Here is an 18,843-nt window from a genome sequence, read left to right as displayed (position 1 = left end):
TCCCAGCTGGCTTTATCTGACGAATCTTGTTTATGAAAGCAATGCAGGATTACGCGGCAGACACGAAGAACCTGATTCAGCCATTGCTCACTGCCAAAGTGCCGGATTGGCTGCTACATCCTGAAGGCCCAAACTTTCAGCGGAAGCTATTTCAGACGGACTTTATTGCAGGCTGCCTCGAGAACACTTTGTTATGGGTTCAGCATGCAGATGCCATAATACAGTGGTACCTCAGGTTATATATGCTTCAGGTTACATACGCTTCAGGTTACAGATTCCGCTAACCCAGAAATAATGCTTCAGGTTAAGAACTTTGCTTCGGGATGAGAACAAAAATCATGCTCCGGTGGCGCGGCGAAAGCAGGAGGTCCCATTAGCTAAAGTGGTGCTTCAGGTTAAGAACAGTTTCAGGTTAAGTACGGACCTCTGGAATGAATTAAGTACTTAACCCGAGGTACCACTGTATTTGCTGCTGAATAAAAGTGAGCCTTTGGCAGAGGAGACAAGGCAATGAGCCCATTGCAAAGAGGCGGGCAACTGGCGGCCCTCAGGGCTAACCTGGCCACTGGAGCAGTTTCATTTACAATTCCCAGCACCCGTAACAAACTACGGTTCTGGAAGAACCGTATTTCAAGTAGCATAATTGTGCTTTGAATTTATGGTATGGATGTAGTTGTTTTAGTATTAATAGTAGAACCTCCAAGTGTCCCTGTTTTCCAGGGACAGTTCCCGGATTTGCAGAAGCTGTCCCGGTTTCTGATTTGGTCCTGGAATGACCTGCTTTTCCTTAGGATGCCCCTATTTTCACTGGAGAAATGTTGGAGGGTATGGAGTTATGCAACCCCCGAGCCAAGGAGCTAGGAAACTATGCAACCTTCAGAAGACATTTGAAGACAGCCCTGTATAGGAAGGTTTTTTTTTAATGTTTAATGTTTTTATATATCTTTGAAGCTGCCTAGAGTGGTTGGGGCAACCAAACAAGATGGGCAGGGTATAATTATTATTATTATTATTATTATTGTTGTTGTTGAATAAGATGTCCCTATTTTCACTGCAGAAATGCTGGAGGGTATGGAGTTATGCGACCACTGAGCCAAGGAGATAAGAAATTATACAACCTTCAGAAAGCATCTGAAGGCAGCCCTCTTTAGGGAAGTTAGGGAAGTTATTAAATGTTTAATGCTCTATTATATTTATGTATATATTGGAAGCTGCCCAGAGCAGCTGGGGCCACCCAGTCAGATGAGAGGGGTATAGATATTATTCTTATCAGTGCTTTTTCCCCTGGGTACTCAAGGGCACGCAGTACCGGCACCTTTTTCCTAGAATAAAAGCACCGGTTCAAACGTGGCATTTACTGTAACCATTTCATGGTGAGTCCCGGCACCCCTCTTTTTCTAGAAGCACAGATTTTTATTTTTAAACATCCTTTTATTATCATCATGGAATAGGACGTCCCTATTTTCACTGGATAAATGTTGGGGCGCGTCTGTACGCAACTTGATCTGCAAACACACACCCACAAACAAACAAACACACACCCCCCTCCCAACTTTTTAATTAAAAAAACTACATTTCCCAGCAGGCTTCGGTCCCGCCGCGCAGGCGCAGAGAGGCGGCGCGGGAGGGGTTCAGAGCAGCTGGCGAGCAGCCGCCCGGCCTTCCTTCGTCTGCTTTCCTCTGGGTCTCTATCTCTCTCTCTCTCTCTCTCTCTCCCTCCAAGCCCATTGTCCAGCCGAGCTGCCCGCGGGGTCTCCTCTGATTGGCTGCGGCGGGCGTCGCTCGGGCGCCCCCTCCCCTGCCTGCCTGCCTGCCTGCCCGCCTCCCCGGCGGACCAGCCCTCTCTGCGCTCTTGCAACCTGGGCGCATCTGCCGCGCTCGCTCCTGCTGGATGCGGAGGGCGCCGCTGCCGCCGCTGCTGCTGCCGCCTCTGCTGCATGGGGGAAGCGCCGCCCGCGCGGCATTGTTCCCCCCTCGGCCAAGAGCCCCCCCGCCGCCGCCCCCCCCGGGCAAGATGATGAAGTTTCGCTTCCGCCGCCAGGGCCACGACCCCCAGCGGGAGAAGATCAAGCAAGACCTCTTCGCCTTCAACAAGGTAGAGACCCGCAAGACCCCCCCACCCCACCCCACCCCACCCCACCCATCCACGACCGACCGCCAGGGGTGCCTGGCCAGGGCTCCCCCCTCCCTTGCCCCCGAAATGGGGCTGGGGTCCGCCTCGCTCGCCCCGCAACTTTGGCAAGCGGTCTCGGCCCTCTGCTGAAATGGGGTGGTGGTCCTCATTTCCCTGGGCTCAAATGACTTCAATCTCTTTATTTTTTTCCCCTGGGTGGGGGTCCTCCCTGCTTCTTGGAAAAAGAAGCAGCCAGAGGAAGAACTGGGGGGTGCTTTTATGGGGTTTTTTTTTGGTGGAGGTCAGTTGTGTTGGTCACAGCTAGGTGTTTGGGAAACACCCCCCCCTCAAAAAAACAAACCCCGAGTCTTTGGTGGTGCACATCAGTTTGGGGCGTCTTTTGGGAGAGGGGCTGTGTATTTGTGACCCACTTTTGTTGGTCACAGCTTGGTGTTTGGGAAACAGCCCCCCCCCAAAACAACAATAACCCCAAGAGAGGCTTTGCTGGTGCACATCAGTTTGGAAGAGGGGCTGTGTATTTGTGACCCACTTTTGGGGGAGGGGAGAGAGATTTCCTCCGGGGAAGTAGCAATATTGGGGTAAGGGGCCAGCCCAACGAGCCATCCTTTGAAAATGGGGAGTGGGGGCCCGGTTTAGCTACCCTGCTTTTTGAAAGGGAGTGTTTGGGGCAGGCTGGTTGCTAGCTAACTTAAGAGTGGGCTGTGGGTTTGGGCTATCCCTTGCTTGGAGAGGAGAGAGAGAGAGAGAGAGAGAGAAATGTATGAATGGAAACAGCTGCACCCCCCTTATGCCTCTCCCCCCCCATAATCTCATTTGCATCTGGATTAGGTGCTCTTGTAAGACAATGGAGTTTCTCCCTTTGAAGTGCAAACAGTTCCCAAAAGTAAGGACCTGGATGAATATCAGTGTTTGGGTTTTTTTTTGGGTGCGTGTTATGTGAAAAGAAGGGTCGGGTCAAAGAAGAAAGAATGGATGAGACACTTTGGTGGAGGAAATTTTGCTCTCCTTGGCGTGGAAGGAATTTCCAGAGGGGTCTCCCCTTTGGTGCAATTCGGGAACACCCAACAAAGACTCCGGATGGCACCTTGCAACTGTTTTGTGTGTTTTCCTGTGTGAGCACAGATTTCCTTTCCTCCCACGCTCACCCACGGCAAAGATTAGGGTGCCTCTTCTTCTTCTTCCTCCTCCTCCTCCTCCTCCTTCGAATGGGAGGAGTTGGCCAAAGAATGGATCTGCTTCTTTTCCCTTTTAAATGCTATTTATTTACTTCATTCTGCAAATACCACCATCCTTGCTTCAGTAGAGCTCCGGGAGTGTGATGTTGAGTTCGTATATGAGAGAATGGTGTGTGTGTGTTTGTAGACTTGGCAGGAGTTGTTCACCGCACTGCTGGGTTGCATTTCATGCAAAATATCCCCTCCCTCCCACTGCACCCCACCACCCCTTCTCTCCTAGTCTCTAAAGATTGGTCTGGGATGAGAGAGGATTAAAAACAAAATCTTATTTCTGCCTCTCTCTCTCCTTCCCCTCCCTCCCCCTTTTTTACTTTGCAGACCTAAAGGATGCTTAATTCTTTGTAAACCGCTCCCTGCCTTTTCACCACCATTTGTCCTGCCCTCTGATTTTGGTCCAGGGAGAAACTGGGGGTTGGATTTGCTCTCCCCCCCCCCACAATTGAGATGCTGTGGGGTTTCTTCCCTCCCTTCCCCTTGGGCACCTGCAGTAACACACACAAACCCTTCAACATCTTCCTTATACAAGGATGGAAGCAATAAAACTCTTGCAACGATAGTTCATTGCAGTTCTGGGAAGCCAAACTTCCAAAAAGAATTAAGGTTCTTTTTGCAGTAAGTCTGCTGAAAAGCCCTTTGTGTGTGTGCGTCTTGTGGGTTTTAAAAAGCGGAATCTTTCCTCCTATTTAAATGACTTTCTCTCCCCCCCCCCAGCATCCTAATTCCTCCTTTGACTCTTTAAGTAAGACATCCATTGTATCTTGGAAGTTCACATTTTGAACTGTGTAGCCCTGGTTTCAGTGCTAAATACGCAGGAAGTGTGAAGAAACTGTACTCTGCTACCCTAGCTTTCCTGGAATATCGACTTTTAATTTTGCACACTGCTCAGCTTTGTATGTGACACATGAGTTGTGCTTCCTTTTAAAGGAACTTTTTCAGAATGTTTCATCATCATTATTATTATTATTATTATTATTATTATTATTATTTTCTGTAAACCCATTGGATTTTTGTTAGATTAAAGTGGATTTTTTAAAAAAACCCAAATAAATAAGAAGTAACGATTTGCCTCCGATTGCAGAGATGGGGGACTCTGCTTCTTTCCAGATGTTGGTCCTCTCATTCCCATCACCAGCCCTGATCACTAGCTGTGCTGGCAGAGGCTGATGGGAATTGTAGTCCAACAACACCTGGAGGGCCAAGTGTTCGCTTCCCCCGGCTTAAGGGCCGGGGAGAGGAAAAAGCTGTTCTCAATTTTATCTGCAAGCTGCCTTGACTTCCTGTCAGGGTGGGGATATAAATAAATATATGATAATAATTAGATCATCTGGGGATCATGAATCTTCCAGCAGTTATGCTGGAAGATTATGAAGTTATGCTGGGGTTCTTGCCCACCTTGTGGCGTAAATATTTGCATGCTCACTTGCAAATACCACCCGTAAGACTTGGGAACAAGCAGGGGTCATACAGGCCCATCTCTTTTAAAAATGCTAAATTATTCCCAGGCCTGCTAGCTTATAGGCTATCAATAATTGCGCCAAATGACATAGATAAAGGCCAAGTTGCTTTTATAAGACAGAGGTCTGCTGCGCTCCCTATCAGGCGACTTCTCAATATTCTTTATTGGGTCCAAACTTCGTTCAGAACCAATGACTGTTCTAGTTTTACATGCTGTCAAGGCATTTGATCGCCTTAAGTTGGCAATACAGTGGTACCTTGGGTTACATATGCTTCAGGTTACAGACTCCGCTAACCCAGAAATAGTGCTCCAGGTTAAGAACTTTGCTTCAGGATGAGAACAGAAATCGTGCTCCGGCGGCGCAGCGGCAGCGGGAGGCCCCATTAGCTAAAGTGGTGTTTCAGGTTAAGAACAGTTTCAGGTTAAGAATGGACCTCCAGAACGAAATAAGTACTTAACCTGAGGTACCACTGTACCTCTTTACTGTTCATTTGGTATAAGTGAATCCTGCAGTATTCATTTGCTGTCTTCCTTTCATTTCGCCGTATTCCAAAAAGCCAAATCTAGGCCGGGGTGTCCGTTTCCTTCTGGGGGCGGAAGGCGGAACTATGCACTTCCCCCCTGATCATTTTATCCTCACAACAACCCTATGAGGTAGGTTAGGCTCAGAGTGAGTGACCGGCCCCTGAGGTCACCTGGCAAGTTTGACGTCCGAGTGGAGATTTGAACCCGGGTCTTCTGGGCCCTAGTCCAGCACTTTCACCGCAGCAACACCACCCCTGGCTCTCTCTGTATCAAGCTGGCGTTGCCCGCACTGGCTGGCAGCAGCTCCTGCAGGCCTTTTAGGCAGTTCTTGATTTATTATCATTTAAAAACTTATTTATTGATACTTATTCACAAAAATACATGCCCATTACAAAGTATCTTTTTGTAATAAAGAGAAAACAGCTACTTAGTCTAAAAAAGAGAGAGAGAGAAACTAGGTCAGAAAAGATAAGAAGAGACCTGAGAAAGACTGAGAACAGCGGGAGAAAGGGGTAGAAAAAACTAAAGAAATTTAGAAAGAGTAAAAGGATTTCTGGCTCTCTTTCCTGCAGCTACATATAATATTCATTCCTTAAAATCCAAGCATTCTGTCTTCTAGAAACCATTATTTTTTCAGTCTTCATATCCCGATATTACTTGGATGAACTTGAATGAACTTAGGTGGGGCTGGAAAGGTGTTGTGAATTGAACCCAGGATCTCTGGCAGTTGCTGTAGCGCAGGGGTCAGCAAACTTTTTCAGCAGGGGGCCGGTCCACTGTCCCTCAGACCTTGTGGGGGACTGGACTATATTTTGGAAAAGAAAGAAAAAAAGAACAACAAATTCCTATGCCCCACAAATAACCCAGAGATGCATTTTAATTAAAAGCACACATTTTACTCATGTAAAAACACCAGGCAGGCCCCACAAATAACCCAGAGATGCTTTTTAAAGAAAAGGACACATTCTACTCATGTAAAAACACACTGATTCCCTGACCGTCCATGGGCCGGATCCAGACCTTAGTTTGTCTATCCATGCGCTAGTCTAGCGCCACTGAGCTACAGCAGTGGTTCGTTTACTTGCCTGAACTCCCAACTGGGCAACAAAGAGATCAAACCTCACGGTTCTTCTGCTTCACATCTCGAGCTCTGTCTGTTTCCAAGGGGAGGCTTTCGTCCCTCAATCCTTGATTTAGAGTCTGTCTTTATCTTCCTTCTTTTGGTCTTCTTTGTTGTGCAGGCTTGATGAGCCTGCTGGCTGGCTCTGCTTGACTGTTTCAGTGCCTGAGTTAGGAGCCGGGGGAGAATTTAGCTTAACTGCGTCAAGCTGGTATCCCAGGCACATCAATGTGCTTATGCTCTTTAGGTAAATATCTCACAATCTCTTCTACCTTTGTGTCTACTTCTGTGTTCTTCCCCCCTGTATTTGCAGAGGATTTTGGAGCAGGGAAAGGCAGAGGGATATTAACCGTTTCAGGTTAACACTGAGTGCTGCATTTTCCTTGGGAAATTTCCTCTCTTATCTCCTCTTTCCCCACCCCCCAATTCCCCCCTAAATTTCCTGATTTAGGGATGCGATAATAAGATTTCTCCCTTCTTGCATGAGGAAGAAACTGAGCATATTCCTGAAATGATTTTGCACCTGGGTTGGGAAATGCAAAATGCGTTGGGAATTTTTTATCTTTCCCTTCCTCCACAGGGCTCATGAGGGCATGCCCAGTTCTCTTCTCCCTTCATCTATGCTCACAGTAACCCCCTGCAAGGGAGGGTACTATAGAGAGTGGCTGGCCCATAGTCTCCCGACGATCTTCGCAGCTGCGTGAGGATTCGAACCCAAGTCTCTCCAGTCCTAGTCCGACCACTGATAAGCTGTGTGGCTTGACCATTTCTTGGAAGGGAAGAATAAGTCCATGATAAGTCCCTCTCCCATCATGCTATATAAATTCTAATATTAATAATAATGCCAAATGATTTCTCTTGTTTAAGGTCTCTACTCTTCTGTCTCTAACATAGCCTTGGATGTAAGAATTTAGAAGGCAAAGCGATGGCAAAATCTCCAACCCAAGAAAAGTTTCACCTGTTAAATGCACAAGAATCAAACTGTTTTATTTTTTAAAAGGTGGCAGGCAAACCTTTCTTTTTTGCAGGTCTCCGAATCCTGCTGCATTTCTCTCTCTTTCTGTTTTGAACTTTGGCAAGGGAGGCAAAGCTTATTTAATTTGGATAGGCCCCCTGACTGGTCCCACGGGGAGGGGGCTGCTTCTTCGGCATAAACATCTGTGTGGCGAGGAGAGCAGGCAGATGGCCCAGTGATGGAGGACAATGAGCTCTTCTTAATTTGGAGGCTCTGGGGGCCTCTCTGCGCATAAATTTAATCCTGGGTATGTGAGGTGACATGATAGAAGTTCATAAACGGAGGAGGCGGGGAGATGAAAGTTTTTCTCCCTCTCTCCTAACACCAGAACTCGGGGGGCATCCAAAGCACATCTGAATGTTGGAAGATTTGGGGCAGATAAAAGAGAGCCCTTCTTCACGCAACAGTGCGTAGTTAAAACTGTGGAACTCCCTCCCACTTGAGGCATAGATGGCCTCCAACTTGAATGGCTTTAAAAGAGAATTGGACCAATTCAGAGGGCTGTCGAGGGCTGCTGGCCAGGACGGCTATGCTCTGAGCTCCAAAGTCAGAGGCGGCTATTCTTCTGAATACCAGTTGCTAGAAACCACAGGAGGGGAGAGTTGTTCTTGCATTGAATTTTATTTTCTATTTTTTATTCATTAGATTTATATACTGCCCTTCGGCACAAGATCTCCGGGTCGTTCGCAGGATAAAATACAAGATAAAAATACAAGTACAGTGGTACCTCCGATTGCGGACGGGATCCGTTCTGGAGCTCCGGTCGGATCCCGAGGTTTCTGCAACCGGAGGTGCCTATTCTGCACGCGACGTGATAGAGCGCTGCTGCGCATGTGCGCGGCACGATAGAGCATTACAGTCATACCTCGTGTTGCGTTTGATTCAGGTTGACTGTTTTCAGGTTGCGTCCCGTGGCGACCCGGATGTACCGGAAAGGGTTACTTTCGAGTTTTGCCGCTCGCGCATGCACAGACGCTCAAAATGATGTCATGCGCAGAAGCGGCGAATTGCGGCACACACAGACGCGGGTTGCGTTCTGCTCAGGTTGTGAACGGGGCTCTGGAACGGATCCCGTTCGCAACCAGAGGGACCACTGTACTGCACATGCGCGTGCGGCGAACCCCAGAAATATACTTATGGGTTTGTCGCGTCCGTATCCCAAAGATACGTAACAAGAGGGGCACATAAGTAGAGTTACCACTGTAAATACAGTGGTACCTCGGGTTACATACGGTTCAGGTTCAGACGCTTCAGGTTACAGACTCCACTAACCCAGAAATATTACCTCGGGTTAAGAACTTGGCTTCAGGATGAGAACAGAAATCGTGCTCCGGCGGTGCGGCGGCAGCAGGAATCCCCATTAGCTAAAGTGGTGCTTCAGGTTAAGAACAGTTTCAGGTTAAGAACGGACATCCGGAACGAATTAAGTACTTAACCTGAGGTACCACTGTAGTTAAAAACGAAAGCAACAAAACAATAACCTCTGCTTCTCACAAACACATTTAAAAGGCTGCATAATATTAACCAGCTGTTTGGCTCCCGGATGCTGGTACAGATGGGCCATGGGCCTGATCCATACAGCTCTTACGTACTTTAAGATGTTCAGTGTGGATGCAACCAGGAAGGGGTGTCTGCAGACGTGGATCAGGCAACCTTTTTGCTCCAAGAGCCACGTGGAAGCAGTCTGGGGGGCCACACAGCAGTGTGTGTGGCTGGGGTCTCCGGTCCCCTTGCCCTGTTCACTCCTGAACACACACACACACACACAAACATACTCTCTGCACAGACAGAAACATGATTTTCCCTTCCCATATGCTGACGCCAACCCCCATGTCAACTGCGTTGAGATCAGTAAGAGTAGAAGCTTTAACTTTGCCCTTCTGACAATCCCGATGCAGCCAAGCTTTCTGTGCTGGTGTTGCTCAGCTGTGCAAAACCAGTGACCTTTCCCCAGTTACTGGCTGATCTCCTGGGGTGGGTGGGCAGGGGGGGGGAGGCTCCCCAGATCCTGGTGGGCTGCACAGAGAGTGCCTGTATGTTGCTCACATGTTGCAGGGAATATTAATTTCGGGAGGTAGGCTGGGTTGCGGCTTTTCCAGTGTGGGCAGCAACGGTCTCGGGAAGGCACGCTCATCGTGCAACCCTATGTGCGTGTTCGGAAATGGTGATGTCTGTTTTCTAGGATAATTTCGAATCTGGGGAGCAGGGAAAAACCGAAGGGCAAAGATTAGGTTTGGGGGCACAAGCCAAAGAGGCAGCAGGGGAGAAGTGGGCGGGTTCCTTTGGAAAGAACAGAATCTTTGGGTGGGTGAACTAAGTTAAAGGTAAAGGGACCCCTGACCATTAGGTCCAGTCGTGGCCGACTCTGGGGTTGCAGTGCTCATCTCGCTTTACTGGCTGAGGGAGCCGGCGTACAGCTTCCGGGTCATGTGGCCAGCATGACTAAGCCGCTTCTGGCGAACCAGAGTAGCACACGGAAATGCCGTTTACCTTCCCGCCAGAGTGGTACCTATTTATCTACTTGCACCTTGATGTGCTTTCGAACTGCTAGGTTGGCAGGAGCAGGGACACAACAATGGGAGCTCACCCCGTTGCGGGGATTTGAGCTTTAAAGGACAAGCTCTATGAGTATAGAGATGGGCAATTCTGTGTTTGCTGATAGCATTTACCGTATATTCTGCCTTTTCTCCAAGTTGCTCAGGGTGACGCAGGGGGATCTCTTCCCTTATGTCATCCTCTCAACAACCCTGCGGGTGCGCGTAGCAGAAGTTGATGGATGGTGGCTGCTTCAAGGAGTGGAGATCTGAACCCCGATCTTTCCCAGGTCCCAGCCTGACTCTTTAACCCAGTGGCTCTCAAACTTTTTTCTCTAGGCTACGCTTTCAGAATAAAAAATTCTGAAATTCGCGCTACACCAAATCTCATACAGTTGTTCCTTGGATCTCGAACGCCTTGGCTCCTGAACAATCGAAACCCAGAAGTGAGTGTTCTGGTTTTTAAATGATTTTTGAAAGCCAAACATTATTCGGGGCTTCCAGGGCTTCCGATTGGCTGCAGGAGCTTCCTGCAACCAATCCGAAGCCGCACTTTGGTTTTCGAACGTTTTGGAAGTCGAGCGGATTTTCGGAATCGATTCCATTCTGCTTCCAAGGTACGACTGTATTGGTAAGGAATACACCGGAGAACAAAAAGGAACAGGCACCTAGCAGTGCTTGAATTATAATGTAGGACAGAACTACTTTATAACATGATCATAGGACTTCCAGAAGATATAAAACAATGCAGCTACGTAAGAACATGAGTCATTCCCAAGATATAATTATAAATGAGCTGCTTGCCTATGTGCCTTAAGTTTGTGTACAAACTCAGCGAGAGGCGTGGGCTTGATTTTGCCGGGTGATCTCATTCCTACAAGGTCTAATTGGAGGCAAACAAACGCTCATCTCCTCATCGACACCAATAAGCCTTTCTCTTTTCTGTTCTTTCATATTTGTCTTCGTTGACAATTGCTGTTCACAACAACATGTCATGGAGAACTGTAGAAGAAGAGCCAGTGCTCTGGAATATCTAGTCATATTCCGCAAATTAAAAAAAAAAAACGTTTTGATACTGTGGCTCATTTGGTTAGAGCGTGGGGCTGATAATGCCAAGGTTGCAGGTTCGATCCCCGGGTGGGACAGCTGCGTATTCTCGCATTGCAAGGGGTTGGACTAGATCAGGTATCCCCAAACTTGGACCTCCAGCTGTTTTGGGTCTACAACTCCCATCATCCCTAGCACACAGGACCAGTGGTCAGGGATGATGGAAACTGTAGTCCCAAAACATCTGGAGGGTTGAGTTTGGGGATGCCTGGACTAGATGATTGTTAGAGTCCCTTTCAACTCTGTGACCACATACTGCACTGCACTGAAATGTTTGAATGATTCTTGGATTGTCCCTGAACCTTCTGGCCACATTGCTATCCTCTCCTGCCACACCTTTTGGGAACCACTGCTCTAACCACTACACCACTGGAGCAGTTTGGGAAGCCAGCGGAGGGACTTGAGAAGGAGGCATTGCCTGTCCTGAGCTGAAACGCACAAGAATTCCCCTACCTCTACAACTCTCTGTTGCTGCTTCTCTGATCAAGTTTGGAAGCAACATCCAGACGTTCTCAGGCACCCCGTCTCATTCAGAAATCCCCAGGCTGTGTGCTGAGGAAGAATTGGCGGTGCCCTAGGAGAACAAAACTAGTTTAAAGAATGTGTGAGTCCCAAGTGCCCAGACCCAGAAGAGCTTTCCAGTGGTTGCTCTCTTGTTCTGCCCTAATGGATAAATTCCTGGCATCCCACCCTTGCCTTGGGGGTTGAGTGTGTTGTTCAGTTGCTCTTGAGGCAGGGATGCAGCAGGGCTACCTGCTGAAATCGGGGCAATAGGTGTCTCCAGCCCATAATTCCGTTTCCCACTGTGGCCAACCAGATGCTTGCTGGAAAATGCTGTTGAGAGGTAGAATGGCTCTGGCCTTGGAGGTTCCGCTTAGCCATCATGGCTAATTAGTGTCTGTGCTGTGGGAAGCTGCCTTGACGCTGAGCCATGCACATTGGTTCATCACTGGCTGGCAGCAGCTGACCAGGGTTTCAGGCGGTGGATATTCTGGGGATTTGAACCCGAGACCGTCTGCATTTCCTGCCCCTGAGCTGCGGCCCTTCCCCAGACACACCTGCTTAAAGCCACCCAAACCAATGGTCCTCGCCATATCCTGTGGCAGGGAGTCCCGCAAGCTATGCAGTGGTGCAGCTTCTTCACTTTGGAAACATCTGCCTGTTGATCCCACTAGGTGACCTTGAGTTTTAGTGTTATATGAGAAGGGAGAGAAGCTCTGCAGAATGAGGATATTAAAAAAACACACCAGCCCTTTAAAACTAAGTCTCTCTTGGATAGAGCAAAAACTCTCCTGGTTTTATCGTGAGCCAGGGCTGAACTCCAACTGGAAAGAATTAAATCAAAGCTAGGGGCAAGTGTGTGTTTGTCTTCTGATGCTAATTAATCCCGGAGATTGTTTCTGGGAGGCAAACTGAAGATTACCTGACAACAACTGTCCAAAGAGGCTTTTCTTACTGTAAGTCTCTGTAACTGGGTTCAGTTCCTATAGACACCTTCCCTTATGTACCTTCTTCCAGGTGTTTGGGTCTCAGGGACATCCTGTGATAAACTTCACAGGACTGAATTTTTCAGTGAAACTTTTCTCGGAATGTGTCCTTGAATTTCGATAAGGTCTCTCTCCCTTGCTTGGAGAGGTGTGTGTAGAAACTAGCATTCTGTAGGAAGGGGGGGGGATTCCTTGTTTTGCCCACTTTTGCCTTTGCCCACTGTAAATTTGCTCAGAAGGAAATGGGGGGAGTCACGCCTACCCTAGAGCGTATCTCATCTAGCATGTTTGTTTTACTTGCATTTAGTAAACAGTTGGTGGATATTTGTTTGCAGCCGGCACCCGTTCACAAACTCTGTGAAACGGGGATTTTTTTCCTGCGGAAAAATTAAGTGCTGGGGATTTTGCCACTTCCTCATCTCTGCAAAGGGGCAACTGATGTGGTTTCCAGTACTTCTCATCCCATTGCTATTGTCTTTAAAGTTTTTATAAGAGTGCTGATAAAATATATGCGCCGTCACCCCTGCGATTGCCCAGTCGTGATGACTTCGCAACACTTGGGACAACCTTCGTGGGTCCTGTATCGGATGCCTCTGTGTATTTCTAAATCTGCCTGATTTTCGCAGAATAGATGGGGGGAAATGTAGTCGTCTTAATCTGCTCTAGCCCACTGCTCCTTTTCTTTAAACATTTGGGAAAGAGAGATTCCAAGATGAGATGCTTTAGACCAGGGGTCAGCAAACTTTTTGAGCAGGGGGCCGGTCCACTGTCCCTCAGACCTTGTGGGGGGCCGGACTATATTTTGGGGGGAAATGAACAAATTCCTATGCCCCACAAATAACCCAGAGATGCATTTTAAATACAAGCACACATTCTGCTGATGTAAAAACACCAGGTAGGCTTCACAAATAACCCAGAGATGCATTTTAAAGAAAAGGGCACATTCTACTTATGTAAAAACACGCTGATTCCCGGACCATAGAAGGCGATTGGGCCAGATCCAGCCCCTGAGCCTTAGTTTGCTTACCTATGCTTTATTTTTATTTTTTTAAATATTTTTTATTAACAATTTTTTGTTTAAATCAGAATATCAATAAAACAATACAGTATCACATCTCTTAACATAGATCTTTTCACTTCTTTGGACTCCCTCGCATCTCCCGCTCCTGCATTCCTGGTTATAGTTTTATTCAGCAAATTTATCCCCTTATTTTTAATCTTCATCGCTAATTTTCCAATGTTATATCTCAAATTTTGACTATCGTTTTGTTCAAATCTTAAAAAGTTTAGATATAACCAACATATTCCAAAATTTTTATCATTTCTTAAATTTATCTTATCTTCATAATTCACTTCCTTAAACTCAATGGTGCCCAGTTGTTTATACTCTAGCATCCTTCTTAACATTCATACAATTTACAATATTTTTGTAAATAAATCTTAAATTTCTTCCAGTCTTCTTCCACCGTCTCCTCTCCCAGGTCTCGGATTCTGCCGGTCATCTCAGCCAGTTCCATATAGTCTATCAGTTGCATCTGCCACTCTTCCAGTGTGGGTAGATCTTGTGTTTTCCAATGCCTGGCGACAAGTATCCGTGCTGCTGTTGTTGCATACATAAAAAATGTTCGATCCTTCTTTAACACATTCTGGCCGACCATGCCCAAAAGAAAGGCCTCTGGTTTCTTAGGGAAGGTATACTTAAATACCTTTTTCAACTCATTATATATCATTTCCCAGAAAGCCTTCACTCTAAGGCAGGTCCACCAGAGGTGAAAGAATGTTCCTTCATTTTCCTTACACTTCCAACATTTGTTATCAGACAAGTGGTATATTTTTGCAAGTTTGACTGGGGTCAGATACCATCTATATATCATTTTCATAACATTTCATAAATACAAGCACACATTCTGCTGATGTGAAAACACCAGGTAGGCTCCACAAATAACCCAGAGAAGCATTTTAAAGAAAAGGGCACATTCTACTTATGTAAAAACAGGCTGATTCCCGGACCATAGAAGGCGATTGGGCCAGATCCGGCCCCTGAGCCTTAGTTTGCTTCCCTATGCTTTAGAACAGTGGTGTCCAAACTTTTTTCAAAGAGGGCCAAATTTGATGAAGTGAAGGGCCGTGAGGGCCGACCAAAGTTGTTAACCTTTTTTAAGGGTTGAAATTGTTGAGGTTTTTTTAGGATTTTACACCGCCACAGGGGCCGGATTAAACCGAACGGCGGGCCGGATTAGGCCCCCACAACAGACTTTGGACATGCCTGCTTTAGACCCTCAAATGCCACCCCGCTCCAATGGCCTGGCACCCCACCAAGCCCAGGAAAAAATCTGCGTCCATGTGTCAGATTACATCTCTGCTCACTTGCTCTGGGAATCTCTCCCGCGTGGCTCTCCGGGTGCTGCTGATTCCTTCCGACTTTGTCTCTTTGCAATGTGGAATGTGGAGTCTGATTGGAAAAGGCAAGCGATGTATTGGCTTGCCCAAGCTCTCTTTCTAGGGCTTTCTGTTTCCGAAACTCCTTTCTCCAGTCCTGTTTGAAAGCCCTGCTGCTGCCTGTTCATTAAAGATGTTGTGCTCAACATTTGTATGTTGTGGTTCAAAGTAGGAGGAACGTCCCTGGCTTGTTTTTAAATTTGTGGGTTTTATTTCTAGCATTTTTGTGTGAATAAACAAAATAAATCAATGATGAAGGCCATAAAGAAATGTTCAGAATGTTACAGCAGGTCGAAAGCAGCCTAAGGTTGGACATTAGCATTGAACTCGTTGTTACGAAACAGTACGCAAAATGCCAATTATTCCATAAATCTCTTAGGCTGGTTTATATGTATTCTTTGGTAGTAAGTTAACTAAGCGATTCTATATGCATTCAGGTGGAGAAGCATCTCTTCTCGGAAGTCGAATGGAATCTGTTCCGGAAGTCTGTTCGACTTCCAAAACATTTGGAAGCCAAAGCACGGCTTCTGATTGGCTGCAGGAAACCCCTGCAGCCAATCGGGAGCCGAGGAAGCCCCGTTGGACATTCAGCTTCCAAAAATCTTTCAAAAACCGGAACACTCACTTCCAGGTTTGTGGCGTTCGGGAGCCAAAACGTTCGAGAACTAAGCTGTTCGAAAACCAAGGTATGACTGTATTTCAATACATGATCACAGCAGCAAGACTTTTACAGTGGTACCTCGGGTTACATACACTTCAGGTTACGTACACTTCAGGTTACAGACCCCGCTAACCCAGAAATAGTATCTCAGGTTAAGAACTTTGCTTCAGGATGAGAACAGAAATCGTGTTCTGGCAGCGCGGCAGCAGCAGGAGGCCCCATTAGCTAAAGTGGTGCTTCAGGTTAAGAACAGTTTCAGGTTAAGAACGGACCTCCGGAACGAATTAAGTTCTTAACCCGAGGTACCACTGTATATGGAAAGATACATCATTATCTACGATGGAGGACTGGTTGTTAAAATTATTGGACTTGGCTGAGATGGTGTTGACGTGTCTAATCAGAGAAAAATCATTGTCAATATTTACTAAAGATTAGAAACTCCTTATAGACTTTCTGTGTGAAAAAGGAAATGAATTTATGATACCTGGATTGGAGGATTGGAGAAGATAATGGTTTATACAAAATGGAATTGCTGGGTGCTGTATTGGGAGTGGATGTTTTGAATACTTTTCTATATATACCTGACAGACAAAGAATCAGAAGTCCCCCAACTGTTTTTCTTCTTTCTCCCCACCCCCTTTCCTCCTGTTGGTTTGTGTTTTCATTTAGATTAGTTTTTTAAATCTTTGATTTAAAAATTGGAATATTTTCTTTACAACTTAAAATTTATTGGTGATGGTGGGAGAACCTGGGACCATCTGCATTCCAAGCAACTGCTCTTCCCTCGGGCCCCTCCACTTTTGCCCTCGAGAGTGGCAGAGTGGGCATCTGAGACTGATTAAATTGGTGCCCTGTTTGCGTCTAAACATGTGTGTGCATATTGTCCCGGATCTGATGGATTAAAAGATCTGGACATGTGCTTCTTGGAGGCTTAGAGTGGGCAGCAGGCCAGGCAGAGGGGCACTTTGCACAAGAAGGGGCAGCACAGATATTGACCTGGTGTGATAGCCATTCATGAAGCTTGTGAGTCACCAGCCGAAATGGACTCTTGCCATTTTTTTTAGCTTCGCAGGAGAAGAAGCGGAATCCATTTATCGGTGGTCTCTCGCTTGGGGCACTCCCCCCTGGAGAACAATATTAGATTTTCCCACCCTATAGAGGCCTCTCCAGGTGATTTGCATTGTACTAGGGCACCCTATTGGCAAAGGCTGGATTAGTTGGGGGGTTTCTTACTGCCTCCGTACCTGCAGTACTGCCGGGTAAAAGCTCACAAAGGCGTAGAATACTGGTGGTTGAGAGGCATGCTTGCAACTCTGGCTGGCTGCTTCTGGTCGAGCCGTCGAGCGGCAAGAGGCAGGAGCAGTCTATCTGAGCGGTTGGAACTTTGGGGTCTTCAGCAGCTGGAGCGCCAATCTAAGACACAAAGCAATATCTGAGTTGTCCAGGTCTTATGCTTATTGAGGAACGAACACAGGGGACCATTTTCTCAAAGAAGTAGGGTGGTATGAGCTGTTTCAGTGGGATGGAGGCCTCTCAACAGTCCCCAAAGGAGCACATAGTCCTTCCGTTCCAAAACCTGAGTCAGATAGCTCTTTGGAAGGCAAACTGCACTGCCCCCAAAAGAGCAGGGTCCCATCCACACCATAGTTTTAAATCAGGCATAGGCAAACTCGGACCTCCAGATGTTTTGGGACTACAACTCCCATCATCCCTAGGTAATAGGACCAGTGGTCAGGGATGATGGGAGTTGTAGTCCCCAAAAAACATTTGAAGGGCCGAGTTTGCCTATTCCCAATTCAAAACATGTTAATCCTTTTGTTCTTAAAGTAGTACAGTGGTGCCCCACAAGACGAACGCCTCGCAAGACGGAAAACCCGCTAGACGAAAGGATTTTCCGTTTTGGAGGCGCTTTGCAAAACGAATTTCCCTATGGGCTTGCTTCGCAAGACGAAAATGTCTTGCGAGTTCCTGCAGGGTTCCCCCCCCCCTTTCCTAAGCCCTAAGCCGCTTATCAGCTGATCCGCTAAAAGCCGCTAAACCGCTAATAGCGCTAAACCGCTAAGCTGTCAATGGGCAAGACGAAAAAGCCGCTATACGAAGAGCCTCACGGAACGGATTAATTTCGTCTTGCGAGGCACCACTGTAATGGCTTCCCCCGAAGAACCCAGGGAACTGTAGTTTTACCCCTCCCAGTGCTATAATTCCCAGCCGCTTTAATGAACTACAGATCTTGGGGTTCTTTGGTAGAAGCTTTGACAGTTAAAAAAGTGGGACAAATGTCCTTTTAGATGCATGAGGCTGGTGTGACCTAAGGAAGCGGCCATTTGTGACTGCTGGAGGATGTCCCTGGTCTTTCCTGATCCATAGGATCCTGGCTGGCTCTCTCTTGTTTGTTCAAAGCTTGCCTGGAGAAAAGCATGTCTGATATTGCCTCCTCTGCCTTCCCCTGCACTGTGATCCTCTCTTGGCAAGGGTTGACCAATCCTCTTGAGGCCTTCCGCCCAGTCACAACCCTGGTGAGCTGACAAAACCACCATGACTTGCCTGGTTGGCATTTGTAGCCCAGTTGCCAGGCTCTGTGTTAAGGAAGCATCTGAGAAAATAATAACAAACCCCGCATGCAAAGATGGGTAAACACTGAAAGAAGCACAAACAAACTACAGCTATCTCTCTCTTCCTGCGATGAATGAAGATCTCAAAGCTGTTCTGTCTGATCAATGGGTTTTTCTTTTTTCTTTTTGGGCAGGGGCCCTATGAACACATTCAGAACCCATCCTTTCTCTCAAAGAATTCTGGGCGCTGTAGTTCGTTGCCCATTTCTGGGAATAGTAAACTACAATGCCCAGAATTCTTTGCGGGAAAGAACGTGTTTTGGATGTGCTTTAAAGGGAGGTTGCTGCTTAGTCGTTTAGTCGTGTCCGACTCTTCGTGACCCCATGGACCAGAGCACGCCAGGCACTTCTGTCTTCCACTGCCTCCCACAGTTTGGTCAAACTCATGTTGGTAGCTTCGAGAACACTGTCCAACCATCTTGTCCTCTGTCGTCCCCTTCTCCTTGTGCTCTCCATCTTTCCCAGCATCAGGGTCTTTTCCAGGGAGTCTTCTCTTCTCATGAGGTGGCCAAAATATT

The 18,843-nt window shown here is 47.0% G+C and overlaps 1 protein-coding gene across 5 annotated transcripts in view; it reads left to right on the top strand.

Annotated features, from left to right (window-relative positions):
* Positions 1-1,637: 1,637 nt before the first annotated feature.
* The window catches only part of LLGL1 (LLGL scribble cell polarity complex component 1), an 82,373-nt gene continuing 65,167 nt past the window's right edge, over positions 1,638-18,843 (top strand). For 4 of the 5 annotated variants that reach the window (XM_081839593.1, XM_081839592.1, XM_081839591.1 and 1 more), the window contains exon 1: positions 1,638-2,095. In XM_081839593.1, coding sequence (XP_081695719.1) covers positions 1,892-2,095 — 204 coding nt within the window. In that variant the 5' untranslated portion in view covers positions 1,638-1,891. Of the gene's footprint in view, positions 2,096-6,619; positions 6,718-18,843 lie in introns of those variants that run through there. The other variant, XM_081839595.1, reaches the window with a different exon arrangement.

This window comes from Podarcis erhardii (genome assembly GCF_964252035.2).
Source record: "Podarcis erhardii genome assembly, chromosome: 14".
NCBI classification, from domain to species: domain Eukaryota; kingdom Metazoa; phylum Chordata; class Lepidosauria; order Squamata; family Lacertidae; genus Podarcis; species Podarcis erhardii.
This window is presented reverse-complemented; position numbering and strand designations above follow the sequence as displayed.